The sequence below is a fragment of the Bombina bombina genome, chromosome 3 (assembly GCF_027579735.1).
Source record: "Bombina bombina isolate aBomBom1 chromosome 3, aBomBom1.pri, whole genome shotgun sequence".
Taxonomy (NCBI): Eukaryota; Metazoa; Chordata; class Amphibia; order Anura; family Bombinatoridae; genus Bombina; species Bombina bombina.
In genome coordinates, this window is record NC_069501.1 from 947,917,948 (window position 1) to 947,938,980 (window position 21,033).

A 21,033-nucleotide genomic window follows, 5' to 3' on the forward strand; every position below is an offset into this window, starting at 1 on the left:
ACGGATTCATCCTTACTTGTGGGATATTCTCATTCCCTACAGGAAGTGGCAAAGAGAGCACACAGCAAAGCTGTCCATATAGCTCCGCTCAGGCTCCGCCCCCCCAGTCATTCGACCAACGGTTAGGAGAAAAAGGAGAACAATAGGGTGCAGTGGTGACTGTAGTTATTGTAAAATAAATTTGAACCTGACTTAAATATCAGGGCGGGCCGTGGACTGAATACACCTGTAAGAGAAAGTAATTTATCAGGTAAGCATAAATTCTGTTTTCTCTTACTTGGTGTATTCAGTCCACGGATTCATCCTTACTTGTGGGATACCAATACCAAAGCAATAGGACACGGATGAAGGGAGGGAACAAGTCAGGTAACCTAAACGGAAGGCACCACTGCTTGCAAAACCTTTCTCCCAAAAATAGCCTCCGCAGAAGCAAAAGTATCGAATTTATAAAATTTAGCGAATGTATGCAGTGAAGACCAAGTCGCTGCCTTACAAATCTGTTCAACAGAAGCCTCATTCTTGAAAGCCCATGTGGAAGCCACAGCTCTGGTGGAATGAGCTGTAATTCGTTCAGGAGGCTGCTTACCAGTAGTCTCATAAGCCAATCGGATGATGCTTTTCAGCCAGAATGACAGAGAGGTAGCAGTCGCTATCTGACCTCTCCTCTTACCAGAATACACAACAAACAAGGATGATGTTTGTCTGAAATCTTTAGATGCTTTTAAATAGAACTTTAAAGCACGAACCACAACAAGATTGTTCAACAGTCGTTCCGTCTTAGAAACTGGATTAGGGCACAGAGAAGGAACAATGATTTCCTGGTTAATATTCCTATTAGAAACCACCTTTGGAAGGAAACCAGGTTTAGTACGCAAAACAACCTTATCTGCATGGAACACCAGATAGGGTGAATCACACTGCAAAGCAGACAATTCAGAAACTCTTCGAGCAGAAGAAATAGCTACTAAAAACAAAACTTTCCAAGATAATAACTTAATATCTATGGAATGCAAAGGTTCAAACGGAACCCCTTGAAGAACTGAAAGAACTAAGTTTAGACTCCATGGAGGAGCCACAGGCTTGTAAACAGGCTTGATTCTAACTACTGCCAGACGCTAACAGCTGCCAGACACAGATATCTGTCCCTTTAAGGAACTAGCTGACAAACCTTTCTCCAATCCTTCTTGGAGAAAAGACAATATCCTTGGAATCCTAACCTTACTCCACGAGTAACCCTTGGATTCACACCAACAAAGATATTTCCGCCATATTTTATGGTAAATTTTCCTGGTGACAGGCTTTCTGGCCTGTATCAGAGTATCTATAACTGAATCAGAGAAACCCCGCTTAGCTAGGATTAAGTGTTCAATCTCCAAGCAGTCAGTTGCAGAGAAACTAGATTGGGATGCTTGAAAGGACCTTGAATCAGAAGATCCTGCCTCGATGGCAGTTTTCATGGTGGGACCGATGACATGTCCACTAGGTCTACATACCAAGTCCTGCATGGCCACGCAGGAGCTATCAGAATTACTGAAGCCTTCTCCTGTTTGATTCTGGCTATTAGCCAAGGGAGAAGAGGAAACGGTGGAAAGACATACGCTAGACTGAATGACCAAGGCGCTATTAATGCATCTATCAATGCCGCCTTGGGATCCCTGGATCTGGATCCGTAAAGGGGAAGTTTGGTGTTCTGACGGGACGCCATCAGATCCAACTCTGGAATGCCCCAAAGCTAGGTCAGCTGAGCAAAAACCTCCGGGTGGAGTTCCCACTCCCCCGGATGGAAAGTCTGACGACTTAGAAAATCCGCCTCCCAGTTGTCTACCCCTGGGATGTGAATTGCAGATAGATGGCAGGAGTGATCCTCCGCCCATTTGATGATCTTGGTTACTTCCTTCATCGCTAGGGAACTCTTTGTCCCTCCCTGATGATTGATGTACGCCACAGTCGTGATGTTGTCCGACTGAAACCTGATGAATTTGGCCTCTGCTAGTTGAGGCCACGCCTGGAGCGTGTTGAATATCGCTCTCAGTTCCAAAATGTTTATCGGGAGAAGAGATTCTTCCCGAGACCATAGTCCCTGAGCCTTCAGGGAGTTCCAGACCGCACCCCAGCCTACTAGACTGGCATTGGTCGTGACAATGATCCACTCTGGCCTGCAGAAACTCATTCCCTGAGACAGGTGAACTTGAGACAACCACCAGAGAAGAGAGTCTCTGGTTTTTTGATCCATTTGGATTTGAGGAGACAAATCTGCGTAATCTCCATTCCACTGTTTGAGCATGCACAGCTGCAGTGGTCTGAGATGGATTCGGGTGAAAGGGACTACGTCCATTGCCGCAACCATTAAACCAATTACTTCCATGCACTGAGCCACGGAAGGCTGAGGAATGGAATGAAGAACTCGGCAAGTATTCAGCAGCTTTGACTACCTGACCTCTGTCAGAAAGATTTTCATTTCTACCGAGTCTATTAGTGTTCCCAGGAAGGGAACCCTTGTGAGCGGGGACAGAGAACTCTTTTCTACGTTCACCTTCCACCCGTGAGACCTTAGAAAGGCCAGAACTATGTCCGTATGAGCTTTGGCTCTGTGAAAGGAAGATGCCTGTATTAATATGTCGTCTAGGTAAGGTGCTACTGCAATGCCCCGCAGTCTTAGAACCGCTAGAAGGGACCCTAGCACCTTTGTGAAAATTCTGGGAGCGGTGGCCAACCCGAAAGGAAGGGCCACGAACTGGTAATGTTTGTCCAGAAAGGCGAACCTTAGGAACTGATGGTGATCTTTGTGGATAGGAATATGTAGGTACGCATCCTTTAGATCCACGGTAGTCATATATTGACCTTCCTGGATCATCGGCAAGATTGTCCGAATGGTTTCCATCTTGAAAGACGGAACTCTGAGGAATTTGTTTAGAATTTTTAGATCCAGGATTGGCCTGAAAGTTCCTTCCTTTTTGGGAACTACGAACAGGTTTGAGTAAAAGCCCAGTCCTTGTTCTGCAATTGGAACTGGGTGTATCACTCCCATTTTTAGTAGATCTTCTACACAGCATAAGAACGCCTGTTTCTTTGTTTGGTCTGAAGACAAACGAGAAATGTGGAACCTTCCCCTTGGGGGAGAATCCTTGAATTCTAGAAGATACCCCTGAGCAACTATTTCCAATGCCCAGGGATCCGGAACATCTCTTGCCCAAGCCTGAGCAAAGAGAGAAAGTCTGCCCCCTACCAGATCCGATCCTGGATCGGGGGCTACCCCTTCATGCTGTCTTGATAGCAGGAGCAGGCTTCTTGGCCTGTTTACCCTTATTCCAGACCTGCAAGGGTTTCCAGGTTGCTTTGGGCTGGGAAGCATTATCTTGTTTTGCGACAGCAGAGGTTGCAGCAGGACCGCTCCTGAAGTTGCGAAAGGAGCGAAAATTAGCCTTGTTTTTGGCCTTAAACGGCCTATCTTGTGGAAGGGCATGACCTTTGCCCCCAGTGATATCTGAAATAATTTCTTTCAGCTCAGGGCCGAAAAGGGTCTTCCCCTTGAAGGGAATATTTAACAGTTTTGTTTTGGACGACACATCCGCCGACCATGATTTGAGCCAAAGCGCTCTTCGCGCCATGATGGCAAAACCTGAGTTTTTCGCCGCTAGTTTAGCTAACTGTAGAGCGGCATCAGTGATAAAAGAATTAGCCAGCTTTAGAGCATGAATTCTATCCATGACCTCATCGTATGAAGTCTCCCTCTGGAGCGACTCCTCCAGGGCCTCTAACCAAAAAGCCGCTGCAGTAGTTACCGGAATAATGCAGGCAATTGGTTGAAGCAGAAAACCTTGCTGAACAAAAATTTTCTTCAGCAATCCTTCCAATTTTTTATCCATAGGATCTTTGAAAGCACAACTGTCCTCTATTGGTATAGTTGTACGCTTAGCCAGTGTTGAAACAGCCCCCTCTACCTTAGGGACCGTCTGCCACACGTCCCGCCTAGGGTCGTTTATGGGGAACATTTTCTTAAAGATAGGGGGGGGAACAAAGGGTACACCTGGTCTCTACCACTCCTTAGTCACAATATCCGCCACCCTCTTTGGGATCGGAAATGCCTCAGTGTATACAGGGACCTCTAAAAATCTGTCCATTTTACACAATTTTTCAGGGACCACCATGGGGTCACAATCATCCAGCGTAGCTAAAACCTCCTTAAGCAGGACGCGGAGGTGTTCCAGCTTAAATTTAAACACTAAGGAATCTGACTCTGCCTGCTGAGAAACTTTTCCTGTGTCAGAAATTTCTCCCTCAGACAGCCCTTCCCTCACTGCTACCTCTGAGTTTTGTGAGGGTACTACAGATAAATTATCCAAAGCTTCAGATTGCTCATCCTCTGTATTTAAAACTGAGCTATCACGCTTTCTTGGAAAAACTGGCAGTTTGGATAAAAATGCTGCAAGGGAATTATCCATTACTGCTGCTAATTGTTGTAAAGTAACAGGGGCCAATGCGCTAGAGGTACTAGGCATCGCTTGCGCGGGCGGAACTGGTGTAGACACATGGGGGGAGGAAGAAGGACTATCCTCATTACCCTCCGTTAAGGAATCATCTTGGGCAGCATCTTTAATCGTCACTGAATGATCTTTAAAATGCTTAGATGTTTTTGCACACTTTAAACATAAATGCAAGGGGGGTACTGCCATGGCTTTTGAACATAAAGAACAAGGTCTATCTGAAGGCTCAGACATGTTTGACAGACTCAGACAACACTAAAATATTGAAAAAAAAACTTTTTGAAAAAACGTTACTGTCTCTTTAAATAATAAAAAGCACACACTTTTTTACCAAATCATCAAAAAACATCCGATCGTAATGAAATTTTCACCACATGATCCTAATGCCTTGAAATGATTGCACACACATTTTCAAATCGTTTAACCCCTTAATGCCCAAACCGGAGCAAAATGAAGTAAACACCCGGTTTTACCCACTACAGTACGATGCCACAGTCTTTGCTGTGGCTTTACCTTCCTTTAGGGTTATTTGCAGGTGTAAATTAAGCCTCCCTGAAGCCCTCCTGTACTCTAAAGGCTCTGCACATGAAGCTGCATGGAGCTGTGTTGCAAATCAACTGCGCAATTGAGGCACGAAAATGAGGCCCCCTCCTTCATTACTCCAGAGTTATGGGGCCTTTCTGAGTCAGATTAGCTGTCTTACAAAATGCCAGGCGTAAAAAAAAAAAAAGCCCCCAAAAAGTGTTTCCAACGTCTAAAACGCTTAATAAACATAAGATTACCTTAATAAAGTAATCGATTTAGCCCATCACAGTGTCCGTCAGTATTAAAGCCCTTAACTGAAGCCATCATTCTATACTGTGTCTCAGAAAATGGCTTACCTTCCCTCATGGGATTTCTGTCAGTCTTCTAGCACTAACAGGTCTTGTTAGAAAAAATGACTGAACATACCTTAAGCAGTATAAGCCTGCAAACTGTTCCCCCCAACTGAAGTTCTCCTGTACTCAACAGTCCTGCGTGGGAACAGCAATGGATTTTAGTTACAACATGCTAAAATCTTTTTCCTCTCAGCAGAAATCTTCATCACTTTCTGCCTCAGAGTAAATAGTACAAACCGGCACTATTTTAAAATAACAAACTCTTGATTGAAGAAATAAAAACTACAAATCTAACACCACATACTCTTTACCCTCAAGTGGAGATGCTACTTGTTAGAGCGGCAAAGAGAATGACTGGGGGGCGGAGCCTGAGGGGAGCTATATGGACAGCTTTGCTGTGTGCTCTCTTTGCCACTTCCTGTAGGGAATGAGAATATCCCACAAGTAAGGATGAATCCATGGACTGAATACACCAAGTAAGAGAAAGCAGGTTGATAAAACAGAGAACTGCTAAAGCATTCATCATTTCCGCCTGAAAATCACCAAACCTGGAAAGGTACCTGGAAAGATATCTGACGAGAGGCCAACAGATCTAATTCTAGAAGCCCCCACATCTGTACGAGTTGAAAAAAACACATCTGGATGGAGAAAACACTCCCCCGGATGAATAAAATGACGTCTGAATTAATCCGCTTCCCAATTGTCTACTCCTGATATTTTAATCGCAGAGTCTTGACAAGAGTTGGATTCTGCCCAAGAAAATATCAAAGATACTTCTTTAATCGCTAAAGGACAGCAAGTACCCCTTGATGATTGACATATGCTACTGTCTGTGACATTGTCTGATAGAAAACAAAAGTAAAGATCTCTCTTCAAATAGAGGCCAAGCCTGAAGAGCTCTAAAAATAACACGGAGTTCTAAATATTGATTGGAAACCTCGCCTCTTGAGGATTCCAAACCCCTTTTGCTGTCAGAGATCCCCAGACAGCTCCCCCAACCTGAAAGACTTGCATCTGTTGTGATCACAGTCCAGGAAGGACGAACAAAGGAGGCCCCTTTAAACAATAAGGTGATGGTTAAACCACCAAGTCAGAGAAAGATGAGTGTTGGGATTAATGTATATCAACTGTGATAACTGAGTATAACCCCTGCACCACTGGTGCAACATGCAAAAGCTGTAGAGGTTTCATATGAAAATGATATAGTGAATAGAAGGTTGGCGCTTACTAAAAAATCCTGTATGCCTGGTGGATGGGGGAAACTACTCCTCCTCAGTAGTTTAGGTTGAGAACAATTGTAAGAGTTTGGATTTCCACTGGCGCTTATAAATTAAGCTAGGATTTATGCTACCATTATATGTGTAACTTATCTAAGTGAAATATTATAAGTGATTCTGATTTGTATCAGGTGTAAAAACAAAAGTATCTAAGTGTCTCAGACAACGGATATTTAGGATTTAAGTCCTATGTGTTGACTGGTATAATTTTTTTTTTTTTTTTTTTTTATGTTTTGAAAATAATAATATTACTAAATCTCTAATTACAGATTATGTGGATAGTGTTCGTGAATAGATTATGAGGCGTAAATAAGTGTAAGTGAAGCTAGTGACGATCCAATTTACAGTGATAAGAAATGGATATAACTATATCCAAAAAATAAAGAAAGATATAGAAGTGTTAAAACTATTTTATTAAACTAAATTATCTGTCAACAATAAAACTTTAGGATTAACTAAAAGATATATGGCAAATAAAACAAATAAAAGCAAATAAAACAAGGGACGTCTCCCTATGAACTTGTTTCAGTAAGTCGAGTGACTTGACAGTATATGGTCTCTGAATATAACTTGATAAACAAAAAATGCCACCTTGGGATTAAAGCAAGCTGTAAGGTACCTTACAAATGTCTGTTGGGAATCGTGTAAGTGCCGATGTTCTGTGAGCTTCCTTCTCAGTTTTGTTCCTTCCCGGCTTAACGTGAGATAACAAACAAGCCTCAGTTCCTGATTGGTGGTTAGGGGGTCACACCTCTCTTAGGATAGGCTGTGACTGTGCACGCTGGATGTTTAGCGTGTTCAGATGTAATTGATCTTTTTCAAGATGTTTGAACTGCAGCTGTAAAAAACTTTTTTCTTCTGCACTTTGATGTGCAGTGTTGGGGATCCACTGTTAGAAAGAAAAGCTGTGCTCCACTTTCTCGCTGATCAGATCCTTGGTCCTCCTTGTGGTTTTGGCTCCTAAATCATGAAAATTAGAGAGTCCACTTGAGTGGCTGGATCGCAGCTTCTTGGAGTTTGTAAGACTTTCTTTAAACGTGGTTGTAGAAAAGTGGTAGTAGAAAAGTCTGGAGTAAAATTTATCAAGATAAAGCCCCCAGAGGGTGAAACGCGTAGATTTTACTCCAGACTCCAGTGGATCCCCAACACTGCACATCAAAGTGCAGAAGAAAAAAGTTTTTTACAGCTGCAGTTCAAACATCTTGAAAAAGATCAATTACATCTGAACACGCTAAACATCCAGCGTGCACAGTCACAGCCTATCCTAAGAGAGGTGTGACCCCCTAACCACCAATCAGGAACGGAGGCTTGTTTGTTATCTCACGTTAAGCCGGGAAGGAACAAAACTGAGAAGGAAGCTCACAGAACATCGGCACTTACACGATTCCCAACAGACATTTGTAAGGTACCTTACAGCTTGCTTTAATCCCAAGGTGGCATTTTTTGTTTATCAAGTTATATTCAGAGACCATATACTGTCAAGTCACTCGACTTACTGAAACAAGTTCATAGGGAGACGTCCCTTGTTTTATTTGCTTTTATTTGTTTTATTTGCCATATATCTTTTAGTTAATCCTAAAGTTTTATTGTTGACAGATAATTTAGTTTAATAAAATAGTTTTAACACTTCTATATCTTTCTTTATTTTTTGGATATAGTTATATCCATTTCTTATCACTGTAAATTGGATCGTCACTAGCTTCACTTACACTTATTTACTCCTCATAATCTATTCACGAACACTATCCACATAATCTGTAATTACAGATTTAGTAATATTATTCTTTTCAAAACATAAAAAAAACAAAAAAACAAACAAAAAACAATTTATACCAGTCAACACATAGGACTTAAATCCTAAATATCCGTTGTCTGAGACACTTAGATACTTTTGTTTTTACACCTGATACAAATCAGAATCACTTATAATATTTCACTTAGATAAGTTACACATATAATGGTAGCATAAATCCTAGTTTAATTTATAAGCGCCAGTGGAAATCCAAACTCTTACAATTGTTCATATGAAAATGAGCAAAGGAGAATGCGTCCGATGCAGCGATCATAAGACCTAAAACTTTCATGCACATAATCACTGAAGAGAATTATAGAGACTGAAGGTTTAGACAAGCTAAGACCAATTTCATTTGTCTCTTGTCTGTTAGCGAAAGAGTCATAGACACTGAATCTATCTTGGAAACCTAAGAAGATGACCTTGTCTGAAGAATCAAGAAACTCTTAGGTAAATCGATCCTCCAACCATATACTTGAAGAAACAACATTAGTTGTTTCGTGTGAGATTCAGCTAAAAGAAAAACACTGCAATAACTTACCTTCTGATTACAGAAAGAAGAACACCAAGAACCTTCAAGAAAAATCTTGGTGCTATTGCTAGACCAAATGGAAAAGCAACAAATTTGTAATGCTTGTCTAGAAAAAAGAATCTCAAAAAAACAATAGTGATCTGTATGAATCAAAAAGTGAAAATAAGCGACCTGTTAGTCAATAGTGGACATAAAATAACTTTCTAAACAAAAGGTAGAATAGTCTTTATAGTCACCATCTTGAAAGTTGGGACTGAAAAAAATCTTCCCTCTTAGGGACAAGGAATGGATTGAAAATAGAAATCCAATCCCTGTTCCTGCTGATGAACTGGTACAATCACCCAGGAAAACTCTAGTTCTGAAACATATTTCAGAAAAGTCTGAGCCTTTACAGGGTTTGTTGCAACATGAGTAAGAAAGAATCTTTCCAAGGAAGGTCTCATTCTAAAATCTATTCAAAACCCTTGAGAAACAATATTCTAATGATTTTGGACTGAACTTGTCCAAATGTTTTGAAATAACTTAATCTGCCCCCCTCCACACCAGAATAACTCGTTTGAGGGCCACATTATTCAGAGATCACATATTGAAGCAAAAAACAATGTTATATACTTCAGAATCTGAAAACTGCTATGCTGACTGTCCAACCCAAAAGTTGAAGCAGCAGCAACATCATCCTAAGAATATAAACAGTATGTAAATATGCTCTTCTAAGGTAAGATTCAAGCTTCCTTAAAGGATCCTAAAAAAATAAGTACTATCTTACATAGGAATAGCAATACATTCCCAAAAAGGAACCAGGTTTAGACCATTCTTTAGCAAACATATTACAGATAGCATCTAGAATAGGCAAAAAACCTCAGGAGCAACCTTAGAAATCTTTAAACACAGAATTTAAATGATTATCAACTTAGATATTAGGAGAACTAGACTCCTCAATACGTAAGGCTAACAATATTTCCTTAAAAGAGAATGAAAATGTTCAACTTGAAAAAAGATTAGTCAATTACTATCTCTGATGAAGGATCCTCTGAGAGAAAGGAACCCTCATCAGCAGAAGATACTTAAGTATGCTGTCGGTCAGTACAACATTGATTAAATCTATAACAAGTTTGGAAAGACCTTTACATTTATTTGAAGGTGCAATAGCAGTCATAGCCTTCTTATGGCTGCAGCAGTAACATTTTTATATCTGCAGAACTATTAGGTACATGAAACTGGTTTAGTAAAAACAGTAAATGTAATTGTACACATAGAAACATTATCAGCATATAATAATATGATAAAATAAGTGCCCATAATTAAGCTGAGAGAATAAAATCAGCTTGACAATAATAACACACTTAGCTTTTGGAAGAATTGTTTTCAGGCATCTTGGTTTCTACAGTAACATCAGAGGCAGGATCGGTTTGGGGCACAAATGTAACAAAAAAAGAAAAATAACATTTAGACAAAATATCCAATTTCCACAATGTAACAGTATCAGAAAATAGGAAAAATTCATGATAGAATTTTTATAGAAAAAAAAATAAAATCAAAAGCAAGCATCATAGCTCTCTATAATAAAATGAAAGCAGCGAGCCAAAGAGGGAGAGGCTTAATATAACAAATTTAGGCACCAGAAATGACGCAAACAAAGATGACGCAAATGCAGAGAAAAAAAACTTTTGGCGCCAAAGCTAACACAATGAAATGAGGAAACTTGCGTCATAATGGGTGAAACAAAGACGCAAGAAATGACGCGACTCGTGTCACAACAGATGCAACTTTGAACCAAAAATTTTCGCTCCAAGAATGACGCAATAAAAGACAGCATTTTGCGTCCTCGCGAGCCTAGTTTGCCTGCAAAAAATTTGAAAAACAAAGTCAAATTTGAAAAACTGAGGTAAGAAAAAAAATTACTTAAATAAACTCCCCAAAACATAAATTCCATACTGAAACTGTTAGACTGCAAAAGGGAAATAAACATAGACCTGACTCATGGCAAATATAAGTAAATACATTTATTTAAAACTTTATAAGCGAAAGCGCCAAACATAGCTGAGAGTGTCTTAAAAAAATATATACATACTTACCAGAAGACACCCATCCACATATAGCAGACAGCCAAACCAGTACTGAAAAATATCAGCAGAGGTAATAGTATAGGAGTATAACGTCGATCTGAAAAGGGAGGCAGGGGATGAATCCCTGCGACCGATTACAGAGAGCCTTTGAAAGGATTTCCCATGGGTGAAACTACTAAATCAACAGGCAATACTCCCTTCACATCCCTATGATAAACACTGTACTCTCAGAGGAATTGGGCTTCAGAATGCATAGAAGCGCATATCACAGAAGAAATCAAGCACAACTTACCATAGGAGGCAAAGTTTGTAAAACTAAGGTATGAGTGTGGTGGGAGGTGTATTTATAGGCATTTTGAGGTTTGGGAAACTTTGCCCCCTCCTGGTAGGAATGTATATCCCACACGTCACTAGCTCATGGACTCTTGCTCATTTTTATTCAATTTTAATATTTATTTATTTACTGTAAATATTTTACATTCCAATGTCCTTCACATAATAGAAAATGTTCTATGTAGTATAGGTGTTTTTTTTCTTTTGCCTGCTTCATGGAAGTCTATGGCGAGAATAAATTAACAAGGTCGCGATATCTGAATTCCAAGTTTTTACTTTTAACTTGTAATACGTGAGCTACCCAACGCACGCAAAAAGTTAAACTTCTAGCAATTTTAACGCTCAAGTGGGAGCGCTAAATAGAGCAAAACTTGTAATCTAGCCCTTAGTGTATAGGTTGTCACAAATGTTTTATTACATAACCTCCCTACAGCTAATTATACCAAGAGTGGAAGTAAAATCTATTATAAAATACATTATGCTGTCTTAAATGTGTTTATTGTTTTACAGTTGGCTAAACATCACTTACAATAATCACCTGTCATAGTTTCATTTCTGTTATATTAATAAGAGTATTACATGACCTATTTATTTTCTCATTTTATGTATATGCCTGGGAGGGGGAAGATATATAATGGAAATAAGCCTTGATCTACTCAGTTATAGTGATTTTCTTTATATTACTATTAGCTAATATTCACTCTTTTATTTATGTTGCAGTACTTTTACTCTGTAATTTTACTTCTAAATATTTGCACTCACAATAATGGTATGGTTTATTATTTATATTTTATTTAGCAGAATTTAGTCTATGCTGTGTGCCATTTAATGATGAAATTGCTTGTTTTATAACAATTTTACTATATTACCTCCTTATGTAAAGGTTACCATGCGAGAAGCACACTGTATATCCTAAATTTAAACACTTTCTTCAGTCCATACATTGTAATGATATTTGTGGTTAAACCTGAGATTACTTGTACTGCCTATGTGGTGTATTGTATGTGCCACAAGGGAAGTATTTAATTCTCTTTCACAGGGGTATGTAAAGATTTTTAATATTGATCAATTCAAGCAAATATCTATGGCCTACTTGGCTGTGGGCTATGCAACAAAGTGAGCTTTGCACTGTGTCAAAAACTATTTTCTTTTATTTAATACAGGTTATAAAATAAATACTGCTACCAGTAGTCTTTACATCCATATTTTGTATATTCACCTCCTTGGAATTAGACCTACTCAGGCTGGTGAGCTATGTAATGCGTAAGAAAAATGGTGACTTTCTGAACACTGGTAATAGTAGGGTTGTCACCTCGGCCATGTTTTCCTGGACACTTATGAGTAACACATGCTGTAGGGTGTGCAGGGAGGAACATGTATTCTGCTGTTCATCAGCACTATTCATGTGACGTCTAGAGGCACAAAACATGGTCTGCCCTGCTTACCCTGCAGCATGTGTAACTCATAAGTGTCCAGGTAAACATGGCCGAGGTGGCAACCCTAAGTAATAGCAATACATGGTATGTAAGCTCACGAGCCACCTGTCTTGTATAGCACCTTTTTACAAGGTGAAATAAGCAGCTCGTGTTCAGGGCCCTTTACCTAAACCTTCATCATTTTTGTAATTGGCTATGTGTAAATAGTAACATGAGATAATGCACGTATGTTCTAGCACAAAGGAATATGTTGGTGCTCATCATACCAACTCCATAGCTGGCCTGAAGTTGGAGGATCAGGGTGTGGCTGGCTGGTCCTTGACAAAACAAATTATTTATAAGCTCATAGGAAGCTGTAGGAGAGGCAGTGACAATGCCGCAAAATAAGGGACAGTTTGAAGATCTGGTATATGAAGTGGCAGCTTAATTATGAAACCTTTATATCAAATTTGCATTGTTCTCTCTGTATCATTTGTTAAAAGGTGTACCTTAGTATGATCAGGTGTTATATATTGTTGCAGACACTTTCATATAATGCTCAAGCCTACCTAGGTATGGTCTCATGGAAAGATGCAAGAGGAAAGTTTCAACAAAAGATACAAAGACAGCAAAGTAAATGTAATAAGATAAATTGCAAAGTTTAAGTCCTTTTAAGGCACATTTGCATACTAAGCTTTGATAAATGCCCAATAGATTGTGCTAGGGAACACTATAAGTTATTTCTTAGTTGGTTTTAGCACCAGCAATTAATAAACCTACCTTCTTCTGTGTTCTTGCTGAGAGAGTCTGCGATCTTCTTCTTCTTGTCTTTTCTTTGTTTCAAGATATTCACTCTAAAAATGCAAATGTGAAATAATAAGAAAACAGTATAAAAGCAAATAACCTTACAGAATTATGCTCTCTAGGGGAGAGTACCTCTAATTGGCTCACAATTCAACAGACTATAGATAAATGTAACAGACTGACAGATAGTGAAATAGTAAATAAGCATAAAAAAAATAAAAAAAAATATAAATGAGAACAATTATTTTAATATTAAATAATAAAAAAATTAACAAACTGTTTTTTACAGAGCCCCAGAGCTTAATTGTGTGCACGATATAATAAATTGTGCACACGATATAATAAATTGTGCGCACTATATAATAAATCGTGCGCACGATTTAGCTAAATGGTGAGCACGATTTAGCAAAATGTGCTCACGATTTATTAAAAAAATCTTGTGTGACACCTCTGGGGCTCCGTAGTTTTTGAATTGGACAAATCTGAAGTGAGTTTTTCTGTGACAGCTACTTATATGAGTTAATGCTTAAAATGAAAGGATTGGCCTGTTGTAATAAATGACAAAAAAATGCTAAACATGATGTGGGCAGCCATCCTGTGTAAGTCATTAGATTAAGTGATTGCTTTACATGATTGTAGACAAGAAACACAAGGGTATTTTACTGGATCCTGTACATCCTATACCAGAATGAGAATACCCCCATTCATACTGCAAAACAAAACAGAATGGCTTTACGAATTCCAGGTCACATGTCCTCTTTAGCATCACCAATCACCAGATCTAAACATAACTAAACATTTATTGGATGTCCTGCAATTAAAATACCCCCCCCCCCCCACACACACACACACACTCTCTTCATTCCCTAAATAACTGGAATAATTTACTCTTAAGACTAGTGCAATACCCTATAGCATATTGTTCAGGAACTATATAGCAGTTATTAAAAAATAAATAAATGTTGTACTGAAGGAAAAAGGTGACCCTACTCCTTATTTGGTCCTTGATGTTAAAGGGACAGTCAAGTCAAAATTAAACTTTCATGATTCAGATATGGCATGCAATTTTAAACAACTTTCCAATTCACTGTAATCATCAAATTCGTTTTGTTCTCTTGGTATTCATAGTTGAAAGCTAAACCTAGGTAGGCTCATATGCTAATTTTTAAGCCCTAGAAGGCCAACTCTTATCTCAATAACATTGTGCTCATGCCCGTGAAGTTACTTATGAAAGGACACTGATTGACTAAAAGTCTGTCAGAAACTAAAATAAGGGGCAGTCTGCAAAAGCTTAGATAGATAGAAGTAAAAAGTTATTATATAATATAGTAAAATATTAATATAGCAGTGTTGGTTATGCAAAACTGGGGAATGGGTAATAAAAAGATTATCTTTTTAAATAATAAAAATTCTGGAGTAGACTGTCCCTTTAATGTATTGTTATGTTTCTGTTATTTAGCCCACCCCTATATATATATATATATATATATATATATATATATTATATGTCTCTAAGATAATAAAACATTAATATAAGATATAAGACATAAATGCTAGTGTTTGTGTTAGCAGACGTCTTCTATTGACCTCTGCAATGTTCGAAAATAAGAGTTTCAATCTAACATCTAGCGTCAAATGTTTATAGAAAGAAGCAAATGCTTTTAAAATAATAGAGTATGAATAATTTACTGGTAAGTGTGAATCATGCAGTTGTTTCTAGTTTATGACTAGGAAACTATAACCAACTCCTGTATTTTAGCTTTATCTTCACACAATGACTTCAAATATGTTGCCTCCCGGATTTTTCTATGGGAATTTTATATAAGTATGTTTTATACATTACAGAACAATCCATTATTTAGTAGAAGAGGTCAGGGAGTAAAACTGATATAGTATGTTCAGACAGACCTGAGAGATTTAAAGGGTCATACAAGTGCATAAAAAAATGCTCTGATGTGTTAGGGCATTTTATTATTGCACTGATGCTTAAGCATATAACTATGTGTTTAACCCCAAGAAAGGTGTTAAACGCTTAGTGAAAGTCATACACTACCTAGTACCTAGCTGAACGCAATAGCTAAAGACAAGAGGCATATGTATATAGCCCCCAAAATCACCAGCTAGCGTAAATGTAAGCATGATATTGTGTGGCCACTATGGGGTTCCATATAAATCAGACGATCTGAGGAAAGATATCTCTGAGTTTAACATCACCAAAGCAATAATCGGTTTTAGTATATGTTTTGTATTGCAAATCCAGCTTTAACCCCTTACTGCTATTAGGAGCCGGAGGTTCCATGCTGTCCTAACGGCGTTGGGCTTTAGCGCCATTAGGACGGCATAGAATGTCCAAGCCATTTGGCTGTATTGAATCTTAGGCGCTTCCTGAATGGGACCGCAGGCTAGAGGGTGTCCCTAGCGTCCTAGGCACCCACCCCTGATACGATCCCATCATTGAAGTCACGTTATCGCATGAACGATAGTGTGATTTAAATTTTTACATATTTGTTTACATTGGAACTTTGTTCTGATGTATACAAATAAATACCATCAGGAAAGGGTTAATTGCAGTGAAACCTTGTATACCTGCGCCTCCTTCTGCCTGTCATTTTTAATGTATATTTTTTAATGAGCAGCATTGAGATCAAACACTATTTCACTTAAAGGGATATGAAACCCATTTTTTTTTCTTTTATGATTGAGCAAGAGCATACAATGTTAAACAAATAAATAATGTATTTCTATTATCACATTTTCTTTGTTCTTTTGGTATCTTTTGTTGAAAATCAGGGAGATAAGCTCAAGAGCACTAACTTGTCTAGTGCACTATATGGCAGCAGTTTTGCAAGAATATTATCCATTTGCAAGAGCACTAGATGGCAGCAATATTTCCTGCCATTTTGTGCCTCAGATACCTACCTAGGTATCTCTTTAATAAATGACAATAGAAGTAAATAGCTAACTTTTTTTTTAAAAAACTGTATGCTCTGTGTTATTTGCAAAAAGATTTTTTTGGGGTTTCATATTCCCTTTAACTGATTGACTCAACATTTTGTAAACATTTTCTTTAGAAAATCATGCGCACGATTTACTAAATAGTAAATTATGCTCACATTTTAGTAAATCGTGCGCATGATTTATAAAAAAAAATATTTTGAGGCCACTGTGGGGCTCCGTTATTTAACACTGCCAAATACATCTAACAAAAAATAAATATATATATAAAACCAACACGTGCACATTTAGAATTTCTGTTTTAGAAGTGAACCTAAAACTAATGTCATTCTAGAAATAGCCGGAGGATTATCCGAAGTTGATGAAACACTGTGAAGAATAAAAGGTGATTTAACAAATGTGGAAGCCAGTCAGCGGGATGATTAGGGTAATGCAGAAAAGAAAAATGGTTTGTAGGCAACATAAAAGATACATCACAGAAAACCAGAATGATTGATGCAAGGAAAAAAAGAATACAGCAAGAGAAGGTTTTATGCAATATTTAGTAGGAAAAAAATCCACAGTGCCTTTGTGGAAAAGCAGAATGTAAAAAGCTGACAGAAGTTAATGCAATAACACCCCTGTGACAGATTTATAAATGCTAAGAAAAATAAAGGTTAGCTAACAAAATTAATCAATTTCGTTTGACAAGTACTGAGGGATTTACACTTGAAAATTTCAATATACAAGTCACAAACATTGTTTACCAAAGTTGCAAGCGCTGGAGGGGGTGATTTAGAGTTTTGCCTACAAGAAGAGAGAAATCACTGTTTGGGTGCAAAATGCTTTATGTGCTTTCATATTTTTTAATAAAGTTTAATATGTAGAGAGTTCTGAATTCCCAGCAGAGATTATTAACCATTAATGTTATCTCTTTTCTTTACTATTAACCTATATAGTACCTAATCTGTAACTGTCACATGTCGCAAGTCTTGTGATTGGCAGTTGGAATTTCCTTATGCATCTATAGCTTCACCAACATGTCTGCTCTTCAGTCTTCATTCTTGACCACAACCCAGAATTAATTCCACTAAAATGTGAGCTTACAGCATACTTGCTTACTAGATCTTGAGAGTCCACCCAGTGGTGAACTGTGAAGTAAAGTGTGCACATGTATTGTTTCATAGCAATACTTCACAAATCTCCCCAAGATGCATAAGTTTTGTAAGGTGGGGTATCTGTCTCTCTGTCACTATTGTTTAGGTTCACTCTATATTCATTTTTGTAGGAGTCTCCATCAAACAAGGTGTTAAAGGTACAACAATGAAGTAACTCTTTATTCCCTGCACACCATTACTACAAACATTGCAATATAATTTACATGGGTGCTGACACTAGTGCAAAAAGACCAAAAAAAAGCCTTTTAAAAACACAATTTATATTGCAGTGATTGTTAAAATGATATGCTGGAACGTGATCTCACTTTAATTTCCCTTTAAATCCTGTATTTGCGACACATGAATGAGTGACTTTAGATGACATTTGACACATTTGCTTATATTGCCAATCAGAAGAAATTGTCTTTTTTTATCTATTAACTTACAAAAAATACATATTTTTTTTATCTTAAATAAAACTAAGTCAAAGTAGAAAAAAAAGTGCTATAGTTGCCTGGGTTAGGTATTTAAAACTTAAACTCTGACCTCTGATGCTTTTTGTTAAATGTATGCATGCAGCATCTTGGGGGTATAGACATTACATTTCTATAAGTTACATTAAGCAAATACTAAAATGATCAAAGCAACGTGAAACCAAAATTTTTTTTCTTTGATTCAGACAGAGCATTCAGTTTTAAAAATAAGTTTCCAGTTTATTTCTATTAACAAATTTGTTTCATTCTTTTGGTATCCTTGGTTGTAGATATACCTAGGTAGGTAGTTTGCACAGCTGCCCTCTAGTGTTCATGCAAATGTATAACATTGTTATTGTATTCTGGCAAAACTGCTGCCATAGAGTGCCCTAGACATGGGCATGCTCCTGAGCTTACCTGTCTGCTTTTAAACAAAGGATACTATGAGAATAAAGTAAATGTGATAATAAAAGTAAATAACAGAATTTATGCTTACCTGATAAATTACTTTCTCCAACGGTGTGTCCGGTCCACGGCGTCATCCTTACTTGTGGGATATTCTCTTCCCCAACAGGAAATGGCAAAGAGCCCAGCAAAGCTGGTCACATGATCCCTCCTAGGCTCCGCCTACCCCAGTCATTCGACCGACGTAAAGGAGGAATATGCATAGGAGAAATCATATGATACCGTGGTGACTGTAGTTAGAGAAAATAATTCATCAGACCTGATTAAAAAAACCAGGGCGGGCCGTGGACCGGACACACCGTTGGAGAAAGTAATTTATCAGGTAAGCATAAATTCTGTTTTCTCCAACATAGGTGTGTCCGGTCCATGGCGTCATCCTTACTTGTGGGAACCAATACCAAAGCTTTAGGACACGGATGATGGGAGGGAGCAAATCAGGTCACCTAGATGGAAGGCACCACGGCTTGCAAAACCTTTCTCCCAAAAATAGCCTCAGAAGAAGCAAAAGTATCAAATTTGTAAAATTTGGCAAAAGTGTGCAGTGAAGACCAAGTCGCTGCCTTACATATCTGATCAACAGAAGCCTCGTTCTTTAAGGCCCATGTGGAAGCCACAGCCCTAGTGGAGTGAGCTGTGATTCTTTCAGGAGGCTGTCGTCCGGCAGTCTCATAAGCCAATCGGATGATGCTTTTAAGCCAAAAAGAGAGAGAGGTAGAAGTTGCTTTTTGACCTCTCCTTTTACCAGAATAAACAACAAACAAAGAAGATGTTTGTCTGAAATCCTTTGTAGCCTCTAAATAGAATTTTAGAGCATGAACTACATCCAAATTGTGTAACAAACGTTCCTTCTTTGAAACTGGATTCGGACACAAAGAAGGCACAACTATCTCCTGGTTAATGTTTTTGTTAGAAACAACTTTCGGAAGAAAACCAGGTTTAGTACGCAAAACCACCTTATCTGCATGAAACACCAGATAAGGAGGAGAACACTGCAGAGCAGATAACTCTGAAACTCTTCTAGCAGAAGAAATTGCAACCAAAAACAAAACTTTCCAAGATAGTAACTTAATATCTACGGAATGTAAGGGTTCAAACGGAACCCCTTGAAGAACTGAAAGAACTAAATAGAGACTCCAAGGAGGAGTCAAAGGTTTGTAAACAGGCTTGATTCTAACCAGAGCCTGAACAAAAGCTTGAACATCTGGCACAGCCGCCAGTTTTTTGTGAAGTAAAACAGATAAAGCAGAAATCTGTCCCTTAGGAATTTTTATCTTGTTCCATGGGAATCCTTTAGATTCACACCAACAAATATATTTTTTCCATATTTTATGGTAAATTTTCCTAGTTACAGGCTTTCTAGCCTGAACAAGAGTATCAATGACAGAATCTGAAAACCCACGCTTTGATAAAATCAAGCGTTCAATCTCCAAGCAGTCAGTTGGAGTGAAGCCAGATTCGGATGTTCGAATGGACCTTGAACAAGAAGGTCCTGTCTCAAAGGTAGCTTCCATGGTGGAGCCGATGACATATTCACCAGGTCTGCATACCAAGTTCTGCGTGGCCACGCAGGAGCTATCAAGATCACCGAAGCCCTCTCCTGATTGATCCTGGCTACCAGCCTGGGAATGAGAGGGAACGGTGGGAATACATAAGCTAGGTTGAAGGTCCAAGGCGCTATCAGTGCATCTACTAGAGTCGCCCTGGGATCCCTGGATCTGGACCCGTAGCAAGGAACCTTGAAGTTCTGATGAGACGCCATCAGGTCCATGTCTGGAATGCCCCATAATTGAGTTATTTGGGCAAAGATTTCCGGATGGAGTTCCCACTCCCCCGGATGGAAAGTCTGACGACTCAGAAAATCCGCTTCCCAATTTTCCACTCCTGGGATGTGGATTGCAGACAAGTGGCAGGAGTGATTCTCCGCCCATTGAATTATTTTGGTCACTTCCTCCATCGCCAGGGAACTCCTTGTTCCCCCCTGATGGTTGATATATGCAACAGTCGTCATGTTGTCTGATTGAAACCTTATGAATTTGGCCTTTGCTAGTTGAGGCCAAGCTTTGAGAGCATTGAATATTGCTCGCAGTTCCAGAATGTTTATCGGGAGAAGAGATTCTTCCCGAGACCATAGACCCTGAGCTTTCAGGGGTTCCCAGACCGCGCCCCAGCCCACTAGACTGGCGTCGGTCGTGACAATGACCCACTCTGGTCTGCGGAAGCTCATTCCCTGTGACAGGTTGTCCAGGTTCAGCCACCAACGGAGTGAATCTCTGGTTCTTTGATCTACTTGGATCGTCGGAGACAAGTCTGTATAATCCCCATTCCACTGTCTGAGCATGCACAGTTGTAATGGTCTTAGATGAATTCGTGCAAAAGGAACTATGTCCATTGCCGCAACCATCAAACCTATTACTTCCATGCAC

General features: G+C 38.8%; 1 protein-coding gene across 1 annotated transcript in view; it reads right to left on the reverse strand.

Moving 5' to 3' along the window:
- The window catches only part of EPSTI1 (epithelial stromal interaction 1), a 257,977-nt gene that overhangs the window by 25,696 nt on the left and 211,248 nt on the right, over window positions 1–21,033 (reverse strand). The window contains exon 9 of the mRNA XM_053707975.1: window positions 13,558–13,631. Within this exon, the coding sequence (XP_053563950.1) occupies window positions 13,558–13,631 (74 nt within the window). The remainder of the gene's footprint in view (window positions 1–13,557; window positions 13,632–21,033) is intronic.